This window comes from Pongo pygmaeus, chromosome 4 (assembly GCF_028885625.2).
Source record: "Pongo pygmaeus isolate AG05252 chromosome 4, NHGRI_mPonPyg2-v2.0_pri, whole genome shotgun sequence".
NCBI classification, from domain to species: Eukaryota; Metazoa; Chordata; class Mammalia; order Primates; family Hominidae; genus Pongo; species Pongo pygmaeus.
In genome coordinates, this window is record NC_072377.2 from 36,164,718 (window position 1) to 36,185,161 (window position 20,444).

Below are 20,444 nucleotides of genomic sequence, written 5' to 3' on the forward strand. Positions count from 1 at the left end.
CTGGGCAGGCCTGCTCATCTTCCTTGTGGTAGTAGTCACCTTGGGCATGGTAAAAAGTATTGTAGCTATGGTTTGCAGGTCACAGGAATAATGTAGAATGTGCTGGATCAGCAACATCTGGATATAGGGAGAGTCTGGCTGAAACAGCCAGGGCTCTGTTCCAATCCCCCCAAAACAGGAGGTCTTTCAATACTGTAGCCCAGTATGTCATGCTGTCCCTGAGGTGTAAAACCAGGGTGGGCTGCTTCCCTGTGTGCCTCAGCTGTGGTGCAAGTGGGACACAGGCAGATGAGATGCCATCCACCCTGGGGAAGTCCCTGAGCCTTGAGGGATCAGCTGGCAATGAATCCTGGACTTCTGTTGTCCCTTGCTGCCAATCTATGAATAACAGGTCCACTTCATCTAACTCATATGGGGAGAAATGATCTGTCTCACTATACTCAGAAAAACTGGGAACCAGTACACAGTGAGGCTGCTTCACAAGCACAATATTTACAGACGCATTAGCACTCCATAAAAACTGGCAGCAGGATTTCAGGAGATAGCTCTGCTGCAATCTGGTGTTTCATCTCTTGGGAAGCTATGGGTTCTGTGGGTGTTATGTGCTCTTCTTGCTTATCTTTATCACACATGCAGCATTTCATTACATGCAGACTGTGGAGGACCCTGAAGGGAAAAGTCCCCATGGTGTGCTCTTTCCTCCACCCCAATACCAACCTACACATTTTCTAAAACGTAATGCCAGTCAAAAGGGAGGACGTTAGCAAAGAGTGGGTAGGCTTCACAAGGAAACAGTAAACATGAATGCTAAGATTAATTCTAGCACCTATTAGTAAGCCTAAAGTCTCCATTCTCCCATACATGTGGGGACATTTTGATGTGGATACATACCTCCTACTCATTAGTACAAAATCCTTTTCACCAGCCAGGCATGGTGGCTCACACCTGTAATCCCAGTACTTTGGGAGGCTGAGGGAGGCAGATCACCTGAGGTAGGAAGCTCGAGACCAGCCTGACCAACATGGAGAAACCCTGTCTCTACCAAAAATACAAAATTAGCTGGGCATGTTGGCGCATGCTTGTAATCCCAGCTATTCGGGAGGCTGAGGCAGGAGAATAGCTTGAACCCGGGAGGCAGAGGTTGCGATGAGCCGAGATCGTGCCATTGCACTCCACTCCAGCCTGGACAACAAGAGCAAAACTCCATCTCAAAAAAAAAAAAAAAAGAAAGAAATCCTTTGCACTGAGGACTTCAGAGCCACACTGACTGAAAAGTCAGTTTGCAAATCGTATTTTCTACAGAACACTAAATAGGGTGTCTTTTACTCTTCTTATATTACTTAAGGTTTAGTGCCCACTGGTTTGTGATAATGGTCCCTCAAGGAACAACACGCAGTCCTGTCCTTGGAAACACAGCTACAATTGCATTCCCCCTTCTCATCTACATGGACCTGGGGCTCTGTGATTGAAATCATCTGCTCTGGCTGCCTACCTCAGCATCCCCAACACACTTAGAAAGTCATTGAAGCCAATTCAGTGCTTCCTCAGGTCCAGCCAGAGACTGTAACCAGGAAACAGAAGTGTTTCTTTATCAGCATGCCCATGATAGCTTGCTGCTTAGATTGCATGAATATAGGCCAAGACTAAATAGCAAAACATTCTGGTTCAACAGGTCAAGCATTCTGGAGGATTTTCAGCCACTTTTCCCTTTCTTCAGACCCTACAGGTTGGCTAACCCTCCATCCACTTCCCACTGCCTTCATCCTGGCCAGCTGCCAGTGCAGACTTGCCCCATTCCCTGATGGCCTTGAGTAGCCAGATGACAGGATTCTGGGCAACTAGGACAGAAATCTCTTGGCCAATCGTTTAGTGAGGTTGTGGAGAGATAATGCTGTAAACTTTTATTTTTCAGGAAATCTGGAAACCTACAGTCTCCATGCCTGATCAGCAAAGAAGGAGCTCACTGTGGGCACCAGAGACAGGGACCCAATGTGGAGACCTGCGAGCCTGTGTCCGGCCCTGAACTCTCAAGCACAGGGCAGGCTTCCTGAGCATTGAAGAGAATATGCGGGAGAACAAAACAGAAACTGAAAGAATATGCAAGGTGTCTTTCTTGGATGTTATTCCATGATAGATGGTAGGGGCAGGAGTGACAGAAAGAGGCTGACAAGAGCTGGACATGGAGGCTGGAACAGTCAGGGTGTGATTCGGAGAGGCACATGAGAAGGAAGGTGGATTTTAAGGCTGGAAATCTGAGGGTCAGTGGTCCAAATCACTCAGAGACAGAATCACAGCACAGCCCTTGCTGATGGCAAACAAAGGAGGACAAGAGGACTGGAAAGAATTCTGCTAGCAGGCAGGAGCTAGTAAGGTGAATTTGTAGCAAAATTAGTAAGTGGAGAGGATGATTTTTGGCCATTTTTCCTGTTCTTCAAGAAAACAGGAGATAACTAGAAGGACTAGAGAACCGGGCTGCCAGAACTAGTGGGAAGCCCCCTAGAAATGGTGACATCGCCCACCAAACAGATCCCGCCAAGGCTGCACATGGCCTTATGTCTCCTTTACCTTTCTGGCCCCACGCAGCCACCAGACAGCCATGCCCAGCAACTTCCCACAAAGCCATAGAGTCCCCAGAGTGAGCCCCAGCAGAAACACAAAAACGTCGAGCAGGTACTGCTCATGCCAGGGCTGCTGGAAGACATAAGGCTTGAGGTGCATCGCCCCCCCTGTCTGGAGGACGTGGTCAATCCAGCCCACCAGCCGCTGTGTGGGGCTGAGTGGGTGGGAGCGCAGGATGACGCTGGCAGCCACTGCCGCGGACTTGTATCTGTTGAGAGAGATAGAGAGGGGGCATTACTAATGTGACCTCACAAGAGTTAGAATGTGTAATTTGTTCTAATATGATGCACCAAAGACTGAGTTTCAAGGAAATTTTGTTGGCTTTGCAGTAATCTACCTGGTTTCCCTTGAAGTTTAATCATGACAACTACATGCAAAGATCCATGTATAATGCTAAAAGTCTTTAACTTCAAAAAAGTGACTCAGTCCACAAAGACTAGTCCCTACTCCAAGGAGGCTTATGATGTACCCTAGGAAAATTATATATGATATAATTATTATACATATACATGGAGCACCTACATTGTGCCAGTCTCTAGATGGGGTGACAAATCTCACTCTGGGGAATGTTAGGCACAGGCTAAAGCCTACACATTCCTGCACCGTCAGAACATCATGTTGACCAGGGCTGGCTTCCTGGGCTGCAGGCTGCATATTTGTACCACATAATTAGTAGCATCCTGTACTTGGTTTCACCATGTTGAAGTTCTCAAACTTTATAATAAGAGGCTCCACACTTTTATTTTACACCAGGTCCTACAAATTGTGAAGCTGACCCTACTTATGTACAATGTCTGAGGACCATCCCAGCTCAGAATGGTCATTTTGGGTCTAGGTCATTGAAAAATCCAATGAAAGCTACAAACACATTTTTCAGAAAATGACCAACTGCAATACATGAAATTGCAAATATATACAATTGATCTGGAGTTAACCAACCCATGGAATTTAATGACTCTTCTAGGGCTAAGAACCATGAGCTATGTGGTTGTTTTATGTCATCTAGCTAGAACTGCTGAGTGTCTCCTAGTACATGTTAAGCCTTGAGGTCCGATTTTGGTTTGTGCCCTTGAAACTCTAATAAATTATTCAGTCCTTTTTACTTATTACATGAGGTGTATTTTTCTCTTCACATGAGATCACTGTGCTGGATATGCAGTTAGTTACCTTGGAGGTCACTGGGCCCCTTCTGTTGCCTCACTTAACTAAAATTCATTAACCACTTACTTTGTGGCAGACCCTGTGCTAGGCACTAAGAAGATAGCAGAAAACAAGAGACACATGCTGCTGTCCTCATTAAGCTAACTCTCCACTCTCTGGTTGGAAGGTGAGGGGGACAAATAAATGAAAACATAAGCCGGGCGTGGTGGCTTATGTAATCCCAGCTACTCGGGAGGCTGAAGCGGGAGGATGATTTGAGCCCAGGAGTTTGAGACCAGCCTGGGCAACATAAAGAGACTCTGTAAACAAACAAACACATAAATAAATGAGGTAATTACAGACCTTAAGAAGTGTTAAGAAGGAAATGATATAACTGGGGTATGTGGGAGAAGAGGTTACTCAGGACTGTCAGAGGCGAACTCTAAGAAGAAATGAGTTGGAGATGAGACCGGAATGTGACAAAGGAGCCAGTATGTGAAGAGGGAGCACCACAAACAAAAGGCCAACAGGGAGAAGAGTGCGGAGTATTTGGGTAACAGAAAGGCAATCTCCTGCCTCAGTTGGAATCCCGCTGACCTGAATTCCAATTGACCTGAAACGTAGCTCACAGAGACCCCCTGTACATAGTCCATGTTCCCCAAAATGAAAAGGTGGGAAATGATTCTTAGCATCTAACTTAAATGCTCTAGTCTTGCTCTCAGAGGACACAGGTCAGCTGTTGGCATTACACACATATTATCCCATGTCCTAGAAAATACAGTTGTACTCTAAAGCAAAACAAAACAAAACCAAAAAACCAGACTCCCATAGTGCCCTTAGTGTTTTTGCCTTCATTCATCATTATGACCACAACCCCAGGGAGCTGCATACCTCTTGTCTTCTATGATTTGTTTCATCTTAAGAGCCAATGTCTCTGCTTTGAGCTTCTTTAACTGAATAGAGACACCAAACTTTTTGGCTTCTACTCGGACCATGTTTTCAGGCTGGTCTCCAAAGAGAGGGATCCCCACCATGGGCACACCATGCTGGATGGCCTCCATTATGCTATTCTGCCCACCGTGGGTGACAAACAGACGGATGCTTGGGTGAGCTGTTGTAAATAAGAAAGAGGGTGGGACACTTCAGGATGAAAACTTCAAAACATCAGGCAGAGATGAAGGGGATAAGAAAGTGCCAAGGGGATCTAGTGGTGTGTTGGAGACATTGTATCTAATGACTGTGCTTGGGACACATCCAAGGTTACAGTTCCAAGATACAAGATTCCAAGTGTTGCTATCATATGGAAACATCTTCCCTCAGCCAGAAACTCAGCTAAGGCTTAGAATTGAGTGAATTCTGTAGAGAAGAGTGCTAAGCAAGGCATACATCTCTATCTGTCCATCCATTCTTCCTTCTCTCTGTCCTCCCTGTGCCTTTCTTTGTTTCTCTCATCTGTATTCTGTGTGTCTCTCTGTTTCTACCTCCTCTGTCTGTCTATATTGAGCCCTCTTTTATCCACTGACAGCTAATTTCCCTTTTCTTGTATTCCTGACATATTTGTTAACATCACAACTCATGTGTCACTCATAAAACTTGTATTGACTGTATGGTGTCCTCAATTATAAGAGAAGTGCCTTGAAAGTAGACTGGATCCTTCGCCTCTGCATTTCCAGTTCCTGTCTTTCCATGCCAGCGTTACTTAGAGCTAACTAAAGTGATTGTTGATAATGACAAGCACATCTCAACCTGGGTCACTCAACTGCAATGTGCATCAGACTCCTTGTCTCTTCTTTGAAATGGGAGGCATATGCCCTACCCCAGAATTTTTAAAAAATATATTCACAGAAGTAGGACCAGGAATCTACTTCTTAAATTGCCCAGATTCTTTTCAGCCATAATCTTGGTTGTGAATCTCTGCTCTAGTCAGTGTCTATGGCAGCACTGGGCACAGAGAAAACCTGTTGGGGGTGAGGGAGCTCTCTGGTCCCAGACAACCCGGTAGACCAAATCACCAACTGTGAAGTTGCTAAGCTTGGCACACAGGTATGTTGGCACATTCTAAAGACATCATTGGCATTAATCTTGTGATGGTAGAAGTTGCTCAGACCCTTAGTAAATTAAGAGGATGTGTCCATATTTATGGGTGGATGTGTGTATGTGTAAGTCCATGTGGCCAAACTGGTGCTCACAAAGTCACTAAAGTTTGTGGCACCTCTCCCAACCCCTAGTATATACATTCAGAGTTGATAGGTTGTCTTTAATTTTGTTTGGGTGACCTTGTCCAAGACCAAATGCAGTAGGGTTAAAGAGACTTGACAGGAATATCACATGGGGCTGCAGACATCAGGTCTAGGATAGAAAAGAATGAAGGAAAGTTGGGTGCTTTGGCATCTGATCCCATTGGAAGTATAGCCTGGTTTCCCAAGAACTCCAGCTGGCTGCTACTTTTCTGTCCACTGAGCCTTACCTGTACCATTCACCAGTGGGTACAAATGTCCAGCTAAAGGTCAGAGCTGTGATGAGCCCCAAAGACAGGTCAGTGGAAGGAGAGGAGCAGTCCTGGGCAGCCCTTACCCAGGAGGTCACTCTGAGGAAGCCAGTCCACAATTTTCACATTTGCAGCCAGGTGGACATCTTTGGGCCAATGAGAACACTGACACTTCCATATCACCCCTTGGGGTAGGTGGGCAAAGGCATTGTTCATCTCCTTGAAGATTTCTGGATTCTGACAGGTGTTCACCATGGAGCCCAAGGTCACAAGGACAAAACCAGAGTCCCCAAACTTGGCAATGAAGTTCTCCAAGTCCTGGAGAAAGATTACCAAGGTAAAGAGGTGACAAAATTACCGGTGAAAGCCTAGTTGACCAGAAAATGAAAGCCAGACTATTTACTAACACAGTGCCCTGTCCTCACTATCCCAAAGCTATTATTATAGCTCCTAGTATAGCTCGATACTAGCTGCACTGTGGTCATGTCCTTTGTGTTGGAGAGAACATCTTTCTTCTTGAAACCCTGACCCTAGTATCAGGGCCTTTCTTGACCTTCCACCTATTATAGGTCCAGGGAGTCACAGGAGCTTTCTAAGGTCAGACTAGAGGTAATAGTATCTGGAAGAGTACTAGTAGGTGGCCAGGGTCCAACACAAAGAGTGGGACTTCTGGAGGCTGGAATGGAGATGCTGGGAGAACACCTCTGTTGCAGGCAGAAATGGTGGCAGCATAGGGTAAGGCTCCTCTCCATCTACACAAAATGTACCCTTTTAGTGTGTTTTCCTCTAATGTTTTATGATAGTCTCAGTCACTGATCTTTTTGTACATACTTCATCCTCTACCTCAGTAGTTCACCCACAGGACTGCAAATTATAACCACAGAGAAAGATTTTTTAAAAGCAGCAATGCCATAGGGAGGTGGAGCAAGATGGCAGAATAGAACCTTGAAGGAATACCTTGAAGGAATACCAAATTAACAACTATCCACAAGAAAACACCTTCATAAGAACAAAAAAAATCAGGTGAGCAATCACCATTCCTGGTTTTAACATCGTACTGAGGAAAGAGGCACTGAGAAGGTAGGAAACACAGTCTTCAATTACCATGTGGTGCAGAGAGAGGATCTGTGTGCTTAGGGGAGGCAGAGCACAGTGGCTATAGACTTTGCAGTGGAAGTCAGTGCTCTGCAGTCACAGAGCAAAGCAACACAGGGAAGATTTCAGCTGGCACCCATGCAGGGAGCATTTAGACCAGCCCTTGCTAGAAGGGAATCATCCACCTTAGCAGTAGGAACCTCAGTGCTGGTTAGACCAACCACCGCAAGCTAAAATGCTCTGGGGTTCAAAATAAACTTGAAAGGCAATCTAGGCCACAAGAACTAAAATCCCTGGAGTGCACATGACCTGGTGAGACACCAGCCAGGGCAGCCAAGGGAGTGCTTGTGTCACCCCTCCCCCAACTCCAGGCAGGGCAGCTCACAGCTCCAGGAGAGACTCCTTCCTCCAGGAGAGGAGAGGGAAGAGTTAAAAAGTCTTTGTCTTGCAATTTGGGTACCAGTTTAGCTGCAGTAAAATTAAGCACCAAGGAGAATCCTAACATCTCCACATCTAGGCCTTAGCTTCTGGACAACATTGCTAGACATGACCTGGGTCAGAAGAGAACCTGCAGCCCTGAAGGGAGAGACCTAAGCCTGGCAGGATTCACCACCTGCTAATTCAAAAGCCCTTGGGCCTAAAATAAACATCAGCAGTAGCAAGGCAGTACTTCTCACAGGCTTGGGGTGGGGTGGCCATGGGCGAGTCTGCTGCTTTAGGAAGGGAGGGAATAGAGTAAGTAGATCCCTACAATTCCCAATTCCAGGACCCAGTTCCTGGACAGAATTCCTAGACCCAACCTGGGACAGAAGGGAACCTGCTGCCCTAAAGGGAAAGGTATAGGCTTGGAAGAATTCACCACCTGTTGACTAAAGAGCTCTTGAGCCTTGAATAAACATCAGCAGTAACCAGGCAATAGTTATCATAGGTCTTGGACAAGGTCCAGTGCTGTGTTGGTTTCAAGAGCAATCCAGCACAATTTCAGGGGAGGTGGTCATGAGAGTGTTTGTGTCACCCCTCCCCCAACTCCAGGCAGCTTAGCACAGGGAGAGAGAGAAACTCTGTTGGTATATGGGAAAGTAAGGGAAGAGAACCAGAGACTCTGCCTGGTAATCCAAGGAATTCTCCTGGCTCTTACCTAAGACCACCAAGGTGGTACTTCTACAAGGCTGCAAGAGTCAGCATGACTGGGCTTGGAGTGCCCCCTAATGCAGACACAGGTGCAGTGACCAAAGACTTAGATCACAACACTCAATTCCCTTTGAACACTTGGAAAGCTTTCTCAAGGACAGGCACAAACAAGCCCAGACTGCAAAGATTAGAATAAATACTTAACTCTTCAATGCCCAGACATTGATGAACAAGTTACAAGCATCAAGACCATCCAGGAAAACATGACTTCACCCAACGAACCAAATAAGGCACCAGCAACTAATCCTGGAGACACAGAAAAATGTGATCTTTCAGACAGGGCATTCAAAATAACCATTTTGAGGAAGCTCAATGACATTCAAGATAACACAGAGAAGAAATTCAGAATCCTATCAGCTAAATTTAGCAAAGAGATTGAAAGAATTAAAAACAAAAAAGTAGAAATTCTGGAGTTGAAAATGCATTTGACGTAATGAAGAAGGCCTCAGAGTCTCTTAGCAGAAGAATTGATCAAGCAGAAGAAAGAATAAGTGAGCTCAGACAACATAATAAGATATAAATAGAAACAACAAAAACTTAGCGGACTGGGAAATCAAGTGTAGAATTTTTATTACTGTTCTTTTTTGCTTAATCATTTGTTTCTTTCTGCAGTCAAAGTTAAGTTGTCATCAGTTTAAAATAATGAGTTACAAGATATTACTTGCAAGCCTTGTAATAACCTCAAATCACAAAACTCAAAACAGATATACAAAAAATAAAATTCAAGAAATTAAAACATACCACCAGAGAAAATCATTTTCACTAAAAGAAGACAAAAAGAAATGAAAGAAGAAAGAGAAGATCACAACACAACCAGAAAACAAATAACAAAATGACAGGAGTAAGTCCTTACTTACAAATAATAACATTGAATGTAAACAGACTAAACTCTCCAATCAAAACAAAAAGAGTGATTGAATGAATAAAAAAAGAGACTTAACATGTTGCCTCCAAGAAACACACTGCCTATAAAAACACACATAGACTGAAAATAAAGGGATAGGAAAAGATATTCCATGAAAGTGGAAACCAAGAAAAAAGAAGGAGTAGCTATACTTACATCAGATAAAATAGCTATCAAGACAAATACCATGAAAAGAGACAAAGAAGGTTATTATACAATTTTATAAAGGTTGATTCAGCAAGCACATATAACAATTATAAATATATAGGCACTCAAAACTGGAGCACCCAGACCTATAAAGCAAACATTATTAGAGGTAAAGAGAGAGAGAGAGACCCCAATACAATAATAGATGGAAAATGCAACACTTTCAGCATTGGATGCATCATCCAGACAGAAAATCAACAAAGAAACATTGAACTTAATCTGCACTACAGATTAAGTGAACCTAATAATATTTGCAGAAATTTTCATCCAATGACTGCAAAAAAGACATTCTTCTACTCAGCACATGGACCATGTTTAAGTATAGACCATACATTAGGCCATAAAACAACTTTTAAGCAATTCAAAACAATTGAAATTATATCAACTACCTTCTTAGGCCACAATGGAATAAAACTATAAGTCAATAACAAGAGAAACTCTGGATATTATACAAATGCATGGAAAAAAACAATTTGCTCCTGAATGACCAGTAGGTCAATGAAGTAATTAAGAAGGAAATTTAAAAATTTATTGAAACAAATGATAATGAAAAGAAAACATACCAAAACCTATGAGACACAGTGAAAACAATACTAAGAGGAAAATTTATAGCTATAAGTGCCTACATCAAAAGAGTGAGACTTCAAATAAACAATCTAAGGATGCATCTTAAAGAACTGGAAAATCAAGGGCAAACCAAACCCAAAACTAGTAGAAGAAAGAAATAAAGATCACAGCAGAAATAAATGAAATTTAAAATTAAAAAAATAAAAGATCAATGAAATGAAAAGTTTGGTTTTGAAAAGATAAGAAAATAGACAACCCTTTAGCCAAACTAAGAAAAGAGAGAAAACCCAAATAAAATCAGAGCTAAAAAAAGAGACATTACAACTGATGCTACAGAAATTCAAAGGATCATTAGAAACACCTATGAGCAACTGTATGCCAATAAATTGGAAAACCTAGAAGGAATGAATACATTCCTAAACACATACAACTTACCATGATTAATCCATAAAGAAATCCTGAACCTGAACAGACCAATAACAAGTAACGAGACTAAAGTTGTAATAAAAAGTCTCCTAGCAAAGAAAAGCCTAGGATCCAATGGCATCAATGCTGAATTTTACCAAATATTTAAAGAACTAATACCAATCCTACTCAAACTATTCTAAAAAACATAGAAGAGAGGGGAATAAAAGCCCTGTATTACCTTTTTAACAAAGCAAGACAAATACACATCGGAAAAAGGAAACTACAGGCTAATATCTCTGATGAACATTAAGTCAAAAATCCTTGACAAAATACTAGCAAACTAAAATCAACAACACATTAAAAAGATCATTCATCATGACCAAGTGGGATTTATCTGAGGGACTGAAGGATCATTCAACATATGCAAATCAATCAATGTGATTCATCATATTAACAGAATGAATGAAAAAAACCATATGATCATATCAATTGATGTTGAAAAAGCATTCAATAAAATTCAAAGTCCCTTCATGATAAAAACCCTAAAAAAACTGAGTATAGAAGAAACATACCTCAACACAATAAAAACCATATATGACACACCCAAAGTTAGTATCACACTGAATGGGGAAAAACTGAACACCATTCCTCTAACATGACAAGGATGCCCACTTTTACCACTGTTATTCAACATAGTACTGGAAGTTCTAGCTAGAGCAATCAGAAAAGAGAAAGAAATAAAGGGCAGTTAAATTGGAAGGGGAGAAGTTAAATTATGCTAGTTTGCAAATTATATAATCTTATATTTGGAAAACCTAAAGACTCTACCAAAATAAGTATTAGAACTGATCCACAAATTCAGTAAAGTTGCAGGATACAAAATCAATATATATAAATCAGTAGCAATTCTATATGCCAACAGTGAATAATCTGAAAAAGAAATCAAGAAAGTAATTTCATTTACAATGCCTCCAAACAAAATAAAATACCTAGGAATAAAGTTAAACAAAGAAGTAAAAGATCTCTCCAATGAAAACTATAAAACATTGCTGCAATTAATTGAAGAGGACATTTTAAAAACTGGAAAGCTATTCCACATTCATGCACTGGAAGAATCAATATTGTTAAAATGTCCATACTACCCAAAGCAATCTACAGATTCAATTCAATCTCTATAAAAATACCAATCACATCCTTCACAGAAGGAGGAAAAATAATCCTAAAATTTATATGGAACCACAAAAGACCCAGAATCGTCAAAGCCGTCCCAAACAAAAAGAACAAAACTGGAAGAATCACATTACCTGACTTCAAGTTATACTACAAGACTATAGTAACCAAAACTGTATGGTACTGGCATTAAAAAAAAAGGCACATAGACCAACAGAACAGAATGGACAACCCAGCAATAAATCCATACATCTGTGGTGAACTTATTTTTGATAAGGGTGCCAAGAACATAAAGACAGTCTCTTCAATGAACGGTGCTAAAAAAAAAACTAGATATGCATATGCAGAAGAATAAAGCTAGACCTCTATATCTCATCATATACAAAAATCAAATCAAAATGGATTAAAAGACTTAAATCTAACACTTTGGAAGGCCGAGGCAGGTGGATCACCTGAGGTCAGGAGTTCCAGACCAGCCTAGCCAACATGGTGAAACCCCGTCTCTACTAAAAATACAAAAAATTAGGTGGGCACCTGTAATCCCAGTTGCTTGGGCAGCTGAGGCAGGAGAACTGCTTGAATCCAGGAGGTGGAGGTTGCAGTGAGCCAAGATCGCACCACTGCACTCCAGCCTGGGCAACAAGAGCAAAACTCAGTCCTCAGTCTCAAAAAAAAAAAAAAAAAAGAAAAGAAAAGAAAAAGACCTCAAGCTATTAAACTACTAAAAGAAAACATTGGGGAAACACTCCAGGATGTTGATCTGGACAGATTTATTTTTCTTGTGTAATGCAGGCAACCAAAGGAAAAATGGACAAATTAGATCACATCAAGTTAGAAGGCTTCTATACAACAAAGGAAACTATCAACAAAGAGAAGAGATAACCCATGGAATGGGAAAAAATATGTGCAAATTCTTCTTCTGACAAAGGATTAATAACTAGAATATATAAAAACTCAAACAACTCTATGAGAAAAAAAATCTAATAACCTGATTAAAAAATAAAAGATCTGAATGGACATTTTTCAAAAGACATACAAATGGCAAACAGGCATATAACAGGTTTGCTCAGTGTCACTGATTATCACAGAAATGCAAACTAAACTACAATGAAATATTATCTCACCCCAGTTAAAATGGCTTTCATCCAGAAGACAGGCGATAACAAGGATGTGGAGAAAGCAAACTCACACACTGTTTGTGGGAATTTAAATCAGTACAACCACTATGGAAAGCAGTTTAGAGGTTCATCGAAAAACTAAAACTAGAACTACCATATGATTCAGCAATCTCACTGCTAAGTATATACCCAAAAGAAGAGAAGTCACTATACTGAAGAGATACCTGCACTTCCGTGTTTATTGCTGCACTATTCGCTGTAGCCAAGATATGGAATTAATCTAAATTTCCAAAATCAGATGAATGGATAAGGAAAATATAGTATATGTACACAATGGAGAACTCATCAGCCATAAAAAAGAAAGGGATCCTGTCATTTGCAACAATATGGATGAAACTAGAGTACATTATGTTAAGTGAACTAAGCCAGACACAGAAAGACAAACTGCATGTTCTCACTCAATTATGGAAGCTAAAAATTAAAACAATTAAACTCATGGAGATAGAGAGTAGAACGACTGTTACCAGAGGCTGGGATGGGTAGTTAGGGGATGGGGGAGTGGGTATGGTTAATGGTACAAAAATATAGTTAGAATGTATAAGGTCCAGTGTTTGATAGCACAACAGGGTGACTACAGCCAACAATAATTTGTAGTACATTTTCAAGTAACTAAGAGAATATAATTGGAATGTTTGTAACATAAAGAAATGATCAATGCCTTGATGTGGTGGATTAAAAAAAAAATAAAGCAGTAATGCTCTGTCCCAAAAGCAGGCCTGGACAGCTTATATCTTAAAGTCCCCCGGATAGCTCTTAACAAAGTTAGTGTTTTGAAAGGAAAATAAATCTCAGGATCCCCAAATCTAAGCCAAAGAGAAAAGTCAAGCTGGGAACTGCATCAGGCAAAACTGCCTCCCATTCCATTCCTAAATAGGATAGCCACAAAGATTCAAAAAAAAAAAAAAAAGCTACACACCTCCCTCACCACTTGCCCATAAGAAAATTCCTTGTGGACAAAGAGCAGACTGAACTCAAAAGCATCCCTCTGCTCGCCTGAGACAAGTGTATGTCAGCTTGCTTCCTCTGCTCTATTGTTTCACTAACCCAGACTAAGTCATAAGTGACTATTTCTGTAAATTGTGCACTCAGTGAAAAGCTAGTCAGAGACTCAAAAAAATGCAATTGTTTGTCTCTTGTCTACCTATGACCTAGAATCCCCCTCTCCAGCCTTTCTGGACCAAACCAATGTTTATCTTACACATATTGATTGGTGTCTCATGTCTCCCTAAAATGTATAAAACCAGCCTGTGTCCCAACCACCTTGGGCACATGTCAGCAGGACCTCCTGAAGCTGTCATGGGTGCATCCTTAACCTTGGCAAATAAAGTTTCTAAATTGGTGAGACCAGTGTCATATATTTTGGGCTCACACTATCTAATGTCTTAATTTTGCGTTTAGCACAATTTTGTCAATTCTTACTTCCAAATATTTCTTTGAATTCTGATTCTGATTCTCTCTGCCCTACAAGGGCTCACCCCAGCTCCCAACCCATCATTCTATTACGTGGTCCAGACTCTACTGGATTCCAGTCAGCATACCACTTACCATTCCCAAGGACTTCTTTAAAACAGCCTTGTCATCATTTTTATAATGACAAGGCAACAGAAGACCATTATATAAAAATTGGAAAATGCAGAGAAGAAACATTATTTTTTTTTAAGTGTATATTGTCTCACAGCCATTACAACCCTTACTCCCATTGTTATCCTCTTAACAATGTCCTCCCCTTACTCCATGGTGGAGGCCTGATCCACCCACCTGACAGCTAAGGTTTCTGGTAAATCCCCACAACTTCACTCATGCAATTGAATCTTCTACTCCACTAGTGTAGCCAGCGCCACCCAGGGAAGCCAGCCTTATGGCAATCTCAATTACATCTCCACATATTGGGACCCCTGCTCCCCAACCTGGGGTGCTTTCTCTCTCAGCTCCATTCCTAAAACTTCCTGCCACCAATGCAAAGCCCATATCACCCATAGATCATTCCACAACTCTTCCTGCTCACTCAGTGAAAGTTAAAAGAGTAGACACTTGGGTGGCTGGAAAGCCCAGGCCCTCAGGACCTCTGAAATACATGGTGGTGGGAAGGTCACCTACATCATCTGAGCTTCTGTCCTTCTCCGTTTATAAAAATGAAGATGATCACACCTCCCTACAGGTGGCAGGATATTAAATATGATAACTTCTGTAAAATGGGAACCCAGTGCTCAGAGGCAACAGGCAGCCAACTCATCTTAGCTCTCCTCCCTTTGAAAAATTTCTATAGCAGACGTTATGAGTTGTGAAACTGCGCTGTGCATTCAAATCACCTGGGCAGCATATGCAAATTACAGTGGCAGGGGTCCACCCCAGAGAAATCAAGCCAGAAGATCTAGGTGGAGCCAGGAGCCAGGGCTCTACAGGCAGGGAACAGTGGAGATAACACTGGCAGTTCTTGCTGTCCATCCCATACAGACCCACCCTGCTTACTCCAAATCCATAGTGTTGTCATTTCACTGTGAGTATCTCATCTCCATAACAATTATTACATGTAATGGGCACTAACTACATGTTTATTGTACACGTGGTCATACAAAATAAAAATGCAAACAAAAAATGAAACTTTAATACAGGGCTTATTTTATCAAGGCTAGGACTAGGGTGTGGCAAGAAAGGAGCCAGAGGAACCCATATAAAGATGCCCTTCATCTCAGGATGGTGCAAGGCCTAACATTATAGTTGCACAACCCTGAAACTCATCACTTCCTTTAAAAGCATACCATAGGTGCCTCCCTTGCCTATCCCTACTTCAGCCTCAGGATCCTACTGGCAGGTGGCAGCCACCAACTATGCACTGAAGGCCTTGCGTGAATCCCAAACTGAATGCTGAGGGTTCACTTACTTGTGGTACTGGTTTAATAGGTTTTTCCATCAAGCCTCCAACATAAACAGTGTTGGGAAGCAGAGGTCGAGCAAAATCAAAGGCAAAGTCAGAGTTAATGAACCACAACTCTGCTTTCAGTAGAAGATGAGACAAAACTGGCCTAGAGCCTTCTGTGAAATGCTCCTTGATGGTGTTGTCAAATGTAGATTGCATGTGCCATTGCCTCCTGCAGAAACTAAAGAACATCAGAAAATTCTTCACTCGGCCCCAGAAGTCCATGTGATCAGTCAGCAAGGAACGGAATACTGGAACATAAGACAAGGGGATTGGTAGCCCAAATTCCAAAGAGCCGAATGAAGTGGAAAGAATGGCCACAAATGGCTTCCCGAGCTTCTCAGCAATCAGGAAAGGACAGTAGTCAAAAGTTTCAACTATAACCATGTCGAAGTTCTCATTCTTTAAGGAATCCATGATATCCTTTCTCCTTAAAAAATGACTGCACTGCAACGCCAAGTATTCTAGAACATTTAATAAGTTTTCAAATTTTCCTCTGTAAGAAAAAAATAATAATAAATATTCATGGGAAGTGTTTAATTTACAGTACATAAAAGTATCTTGAGATACAAAGAAAATATCCCAGGAAAGCAACAATCTTTCTAGTAGTCACCCACAAATTCAACCAGTTTCCCAAAAATACCCTCTGCCATAATTATCCTGGCTTAAATGTTTCTACTCTCTAGAGTGTACCCTTCTCCCTTTCCCTTTTCTCTCCTTATCCAAATCCCAACCACCATCAATGCCAGCTCAAGGTCCTTCTACTCTGGGAGCCATCTCTCAGAGTAGACCTCAGAGTTCTGTCTCCTTGATAAATTAGGTGACACTCTGTTTAGCCCTCATTTACACGTGGAGTTTTTATGAGTGATTTTCTTATTTATCCAACCAAATTGTGTAAGTAACTTGACGATAGAGTTTATCAATATTGATGATATGTGCTATGTTTTAGCACTGTGTGTTTGCATACGAGAGATTGCCGCAGTCAAGGAACTCTTTGATTATATTACAACCAAAAATCTCAGCTGAAAATGAGAATTCCACCTTTCTACCCCTAGGAGTTAAGCAATGGAAAAAATGAAAACAAAAGGAACCTGGTTTTTGAAACGCATTATTTTTTTCTTTATTATTCTTTCTTTCTTTATTATTTACTTTTATTTATTTTTATTTTACATATTTTTAGATATTATTTATTTACATATTTGTTTATTATTATTTTTATTTATTATTTATTTTTATTTAATTATTTATTATTATTATTTCTTTCCACCTCAATGCAGGCTGGGGTATTCAGATAAGATAATGTCAAAGCTTTACTGACATATGCCTATGCAAAGGGATGATTCTTTTGCAATATATTCCCAATAATACCTGCACAGAATATGATCCTCTTTTACAGAATTTTGGGGAAATCGATGAGGATGCCTAGGCCAGCTGCAGTAAGTGCAAGAGCTCTAGATATCAGAAACATACTGGCTGCAAGGAAGACTGAGAGAATCAATTCCCTGACACACCTGTAACCTGTACACCACCATACCATTGCCCTCCAGTTAGAGAAGGTCCCTCACTAGTGATGTGCAGATTGGCTGAAGTCATCCTCTGTTGTATATTTTTAAAGATTCACATAACAAAGGAAAAGTTGCCAAATGTTTTTGAAAATTTCAGTAATGGGCTGGGTGCAGTGGCTCACGCCTGTATCCTAGCACTTTGGGAGGTCGAGGAGGGTGGATCACCTGAGGTTAGGAGGAGACCAGCCTGGCGAACATGGTGAAATGTCGTCACTACTAATAATACAAAAAATTAGCTGGGCATGGTGGCACATTCCTGTAATCCCAGCTACTTGGGAGGCTGAGGCAGGAGAATCGCTTGAACCCTGGAAGCAGAGGTTGCAGTGAGCTGAGAGCGCGCCATTGCACTCCAGCCTGGGTGACAAGAGCAAAACTCCATCTCAAAAAAAGAAGCCAGTAATGTAGTAAAAATGTTTAGACTGTAGTTCATTAATCATATTTAAAATTAAGCTAATAAATTAAAATTTTAAGAATGCACTCTTAACTATACCTGTCCTTAAAAATATTAAACTGGGTAAGAAGAGACAAGGCATATGCTTAAAATATATAACTAACTCTGCAAGATGATATAGGCTAAGTGTCAAATGGGTGGATTAGATCAGACATATAGAGGAGAGAATGTGGTGTTCCAGCTTGGGTGAGGAGGGAGGCTTTATGGAAAAAGTCAGATTTGAGCACTACTTTGACTACTGAGTAGAATTTTCCAGGGAAGAAGAGTAGGTAAGGCCACTGCGATTAACCAAGATAGGCATAGATTTCTGTGTTCCCTCTTTTATGTCTAAGATTAAAAAGTTATGTGTTCCTTCCCATCCAGATTAAGCAAAAGGAGTCAGTTTCACGTTCCATTTGTACCCGGTTGATTGCTTTTTGAAAGAACTTTGCATGGCTATATGTTCAGCTTCTACAAACCCAATGTTCATAAGCCTTCCCTTTATTTATGAACATATGTGAGAAGAAGGGAAGACAGTAAGTGGGAAAGGGTGACTAATTTTCCCACCAACAATGAAAAGTTGAGGAGCCTATCCCAATTTCTGTGTTGGGGAGATTATAGGCAATGGTTGTAGGTGAGGTGTTGCAAGGAAGTCCCAGAAGAAACAATTTCCCACTTTCTGCGGAAAAGCACTCATGCTTGTAGTGTAAGAAAGACGGTATAAGGAAGAATTTCCAGGGACTTTACTGGATGATGTGGCATGCAGTACTCATCTACTCCCCCATCATCTGTCTCTCCATCTATCAATCCATCCATCCATCCATCCATTCGTTACTTTCTCTTATCCTCATTCCAAGTATCCATGCATCCATCCATTCATTTGTATTATGAAAATAGTGAACTTTTGGTTCAAAGAATAAAAAAACAATTACCTGCCACCTAAAGTTTCTTCCAGAAAGAAATCAAAACTCTTCTTAAATTCTCTTTGATGATCTTCAGGTGCAAGCCAACTGATAACTTGATATGATTTTTCTTCCTTTTTAAAATCTAAGGAAACAGCAACGGGTTAAAAAAAAAGTTAAATATGCTACATAAAAGAGTAACATTAGCATAACAATATCAAAACTTATTTCAAAGATTAGTATGTATTTGAACGATTGCTTCTTTAAGTATTTTCAAATGTATGCATTTATTTATTTTTGAGACAGAGTCTTGCTCTGTCATTTAGGCTGGAGTGCAATAGCACAATCCTAGCTCATTGCAGTCTCAGCTCCCTTACAAACCACTGGGATTACAGGTGTGAGACATTGGTATAGTTTGTATTTAACTACAGTACACATTTGTTTGATTCCAGAGCCTCTGTTCTTTCTGTTTTACAAAAACAATCATTTTTATTATTTAAAGTGATACATGCAAATAATTTTTAAATTCAGTCAAAAGTACTAAAAGACTTCATTAAAAGAGTAGTCTCCTACATCTCGACTTGCCAGCTTGGCCCCTTCTTCATTATCCATGTGTAATAAGAAGTCTGACTCCATTTCCACTCTTTGCCTCTTGACAAATGTCAAGCCCCATTGCCCGTTCCCAACCCCATGCTTCATCTGAGCAAATTGGTAAGAAAACTCACACACACCTTCTGTCTTATCCCTGGCAGGAGTTTCAATCCATGCAAGTCAGGACAATGAAGGGAAATCCTCAGCCCATCCTACCCCTCCTCACAGTAAAAACTCAAGCCAGTCATCCCTCCCTGCTCTCTAAAGCCATTTTTCAGATTTGCCTAAGAGTCTGTCCTGCTATTCTGAAAAAAAGAAAAAAAAAATACCTCACCCTATGAGTCATAAACCTCACATATCTTCTTAATGCATGTGTACCTTCATCACATCCAAATCAAATTTTGTGTAAGGATTGGGGGTATGTTAACACATAGTCCCACATATTAAGGCCCTCATACTCAAGCTAATTGAAATGAAAGACTCTATCCAAGTATCTACTAGCAAATACTTTGCAGTCATAGAGTTGGCTAGAACGTTCTCTTCCATGCGGATTTTAACAGGCTCTCAGCCACGGTGCATCTTTACCTTGGAAGAAACACAATGCATGGCTACCCATAGTATACTTCAACAGCCCTACTATTGCCCACGATCTTTGCCAGCAAGAGCCACTGCTTCCAGCTTTCTCCAGGAGTACAGATATAACATTACATTGAGGGTGTCCTCCTCTGAGGAGATTCATTTGCCACACTCATTTAAGACACAGAAACATTCAAAAAGGAGCTCACAAAGGGGATAAGCTATTGTCCCATGCAAAGTGTCAGACCCAGTCCCTCACTTAAATTCCAAAGGATCATTTGGTTAGTTGAAGGCCTCTCTATCCCCAATACTATTAAGAAACAACTATTGAGCCTCTCTATTGTATTGAGCCATCCCAATACTGTTAAGAAACAATTATTGAGCCCATAATGTTACAAGCCCAACATCTTTTAGGCCTTTTTTACATTTCAAAGACAATATGTTCCTTATTTACAAATTTTACTTAGGTCCAATCATGTTTATTACTTGAAAATCA

General features: G+C 40.9%; 1 protein-coding gene across 2 annotated transcripts in view; it reads right to left on the reverse strand.

The window, feature by feature from the left end:
- Window positions 1-2,550: 2,550 nt before the first annotated feature.
- The window catches only part of UGT3A2 (UDP glycosyltransferase family 3 member A2), a 33,025-nt gene continuing 15,131 nt past the window's right edge, over window positions 2,551-20,444 (reverse strand). Inside the window, exons 3-7 of one of the 2 annotated variants that reach the window (XM_054487053.2) lie at window positions 18,812-18,926; window positions 15,849-16,380; window positions 6,334-6,565; window positions 4,651-4,870; window positions 2,551-2,827 (exon numbers count right to left, since the gene is read on the reverse strand). In XM_054487053.2, coding sequence (XP_054343028.1) covers window positions 2,551-2,827; window positions 4,651-4,870; window positions 6,334-6,565; window positions 15,849-16,380; window positions 18,812-18,926 — 1,376 coding nt within the window. The remainder of the gene's footprint in view (window positions 2,828-4,650; window positions 4,871-6,333; window positions 6,566-15,848; window positions 16,381-18,811; window positions 18,927-20,444) is intronic. The other variant, XM_054487054.2, reaches the window with a different exon arrangement.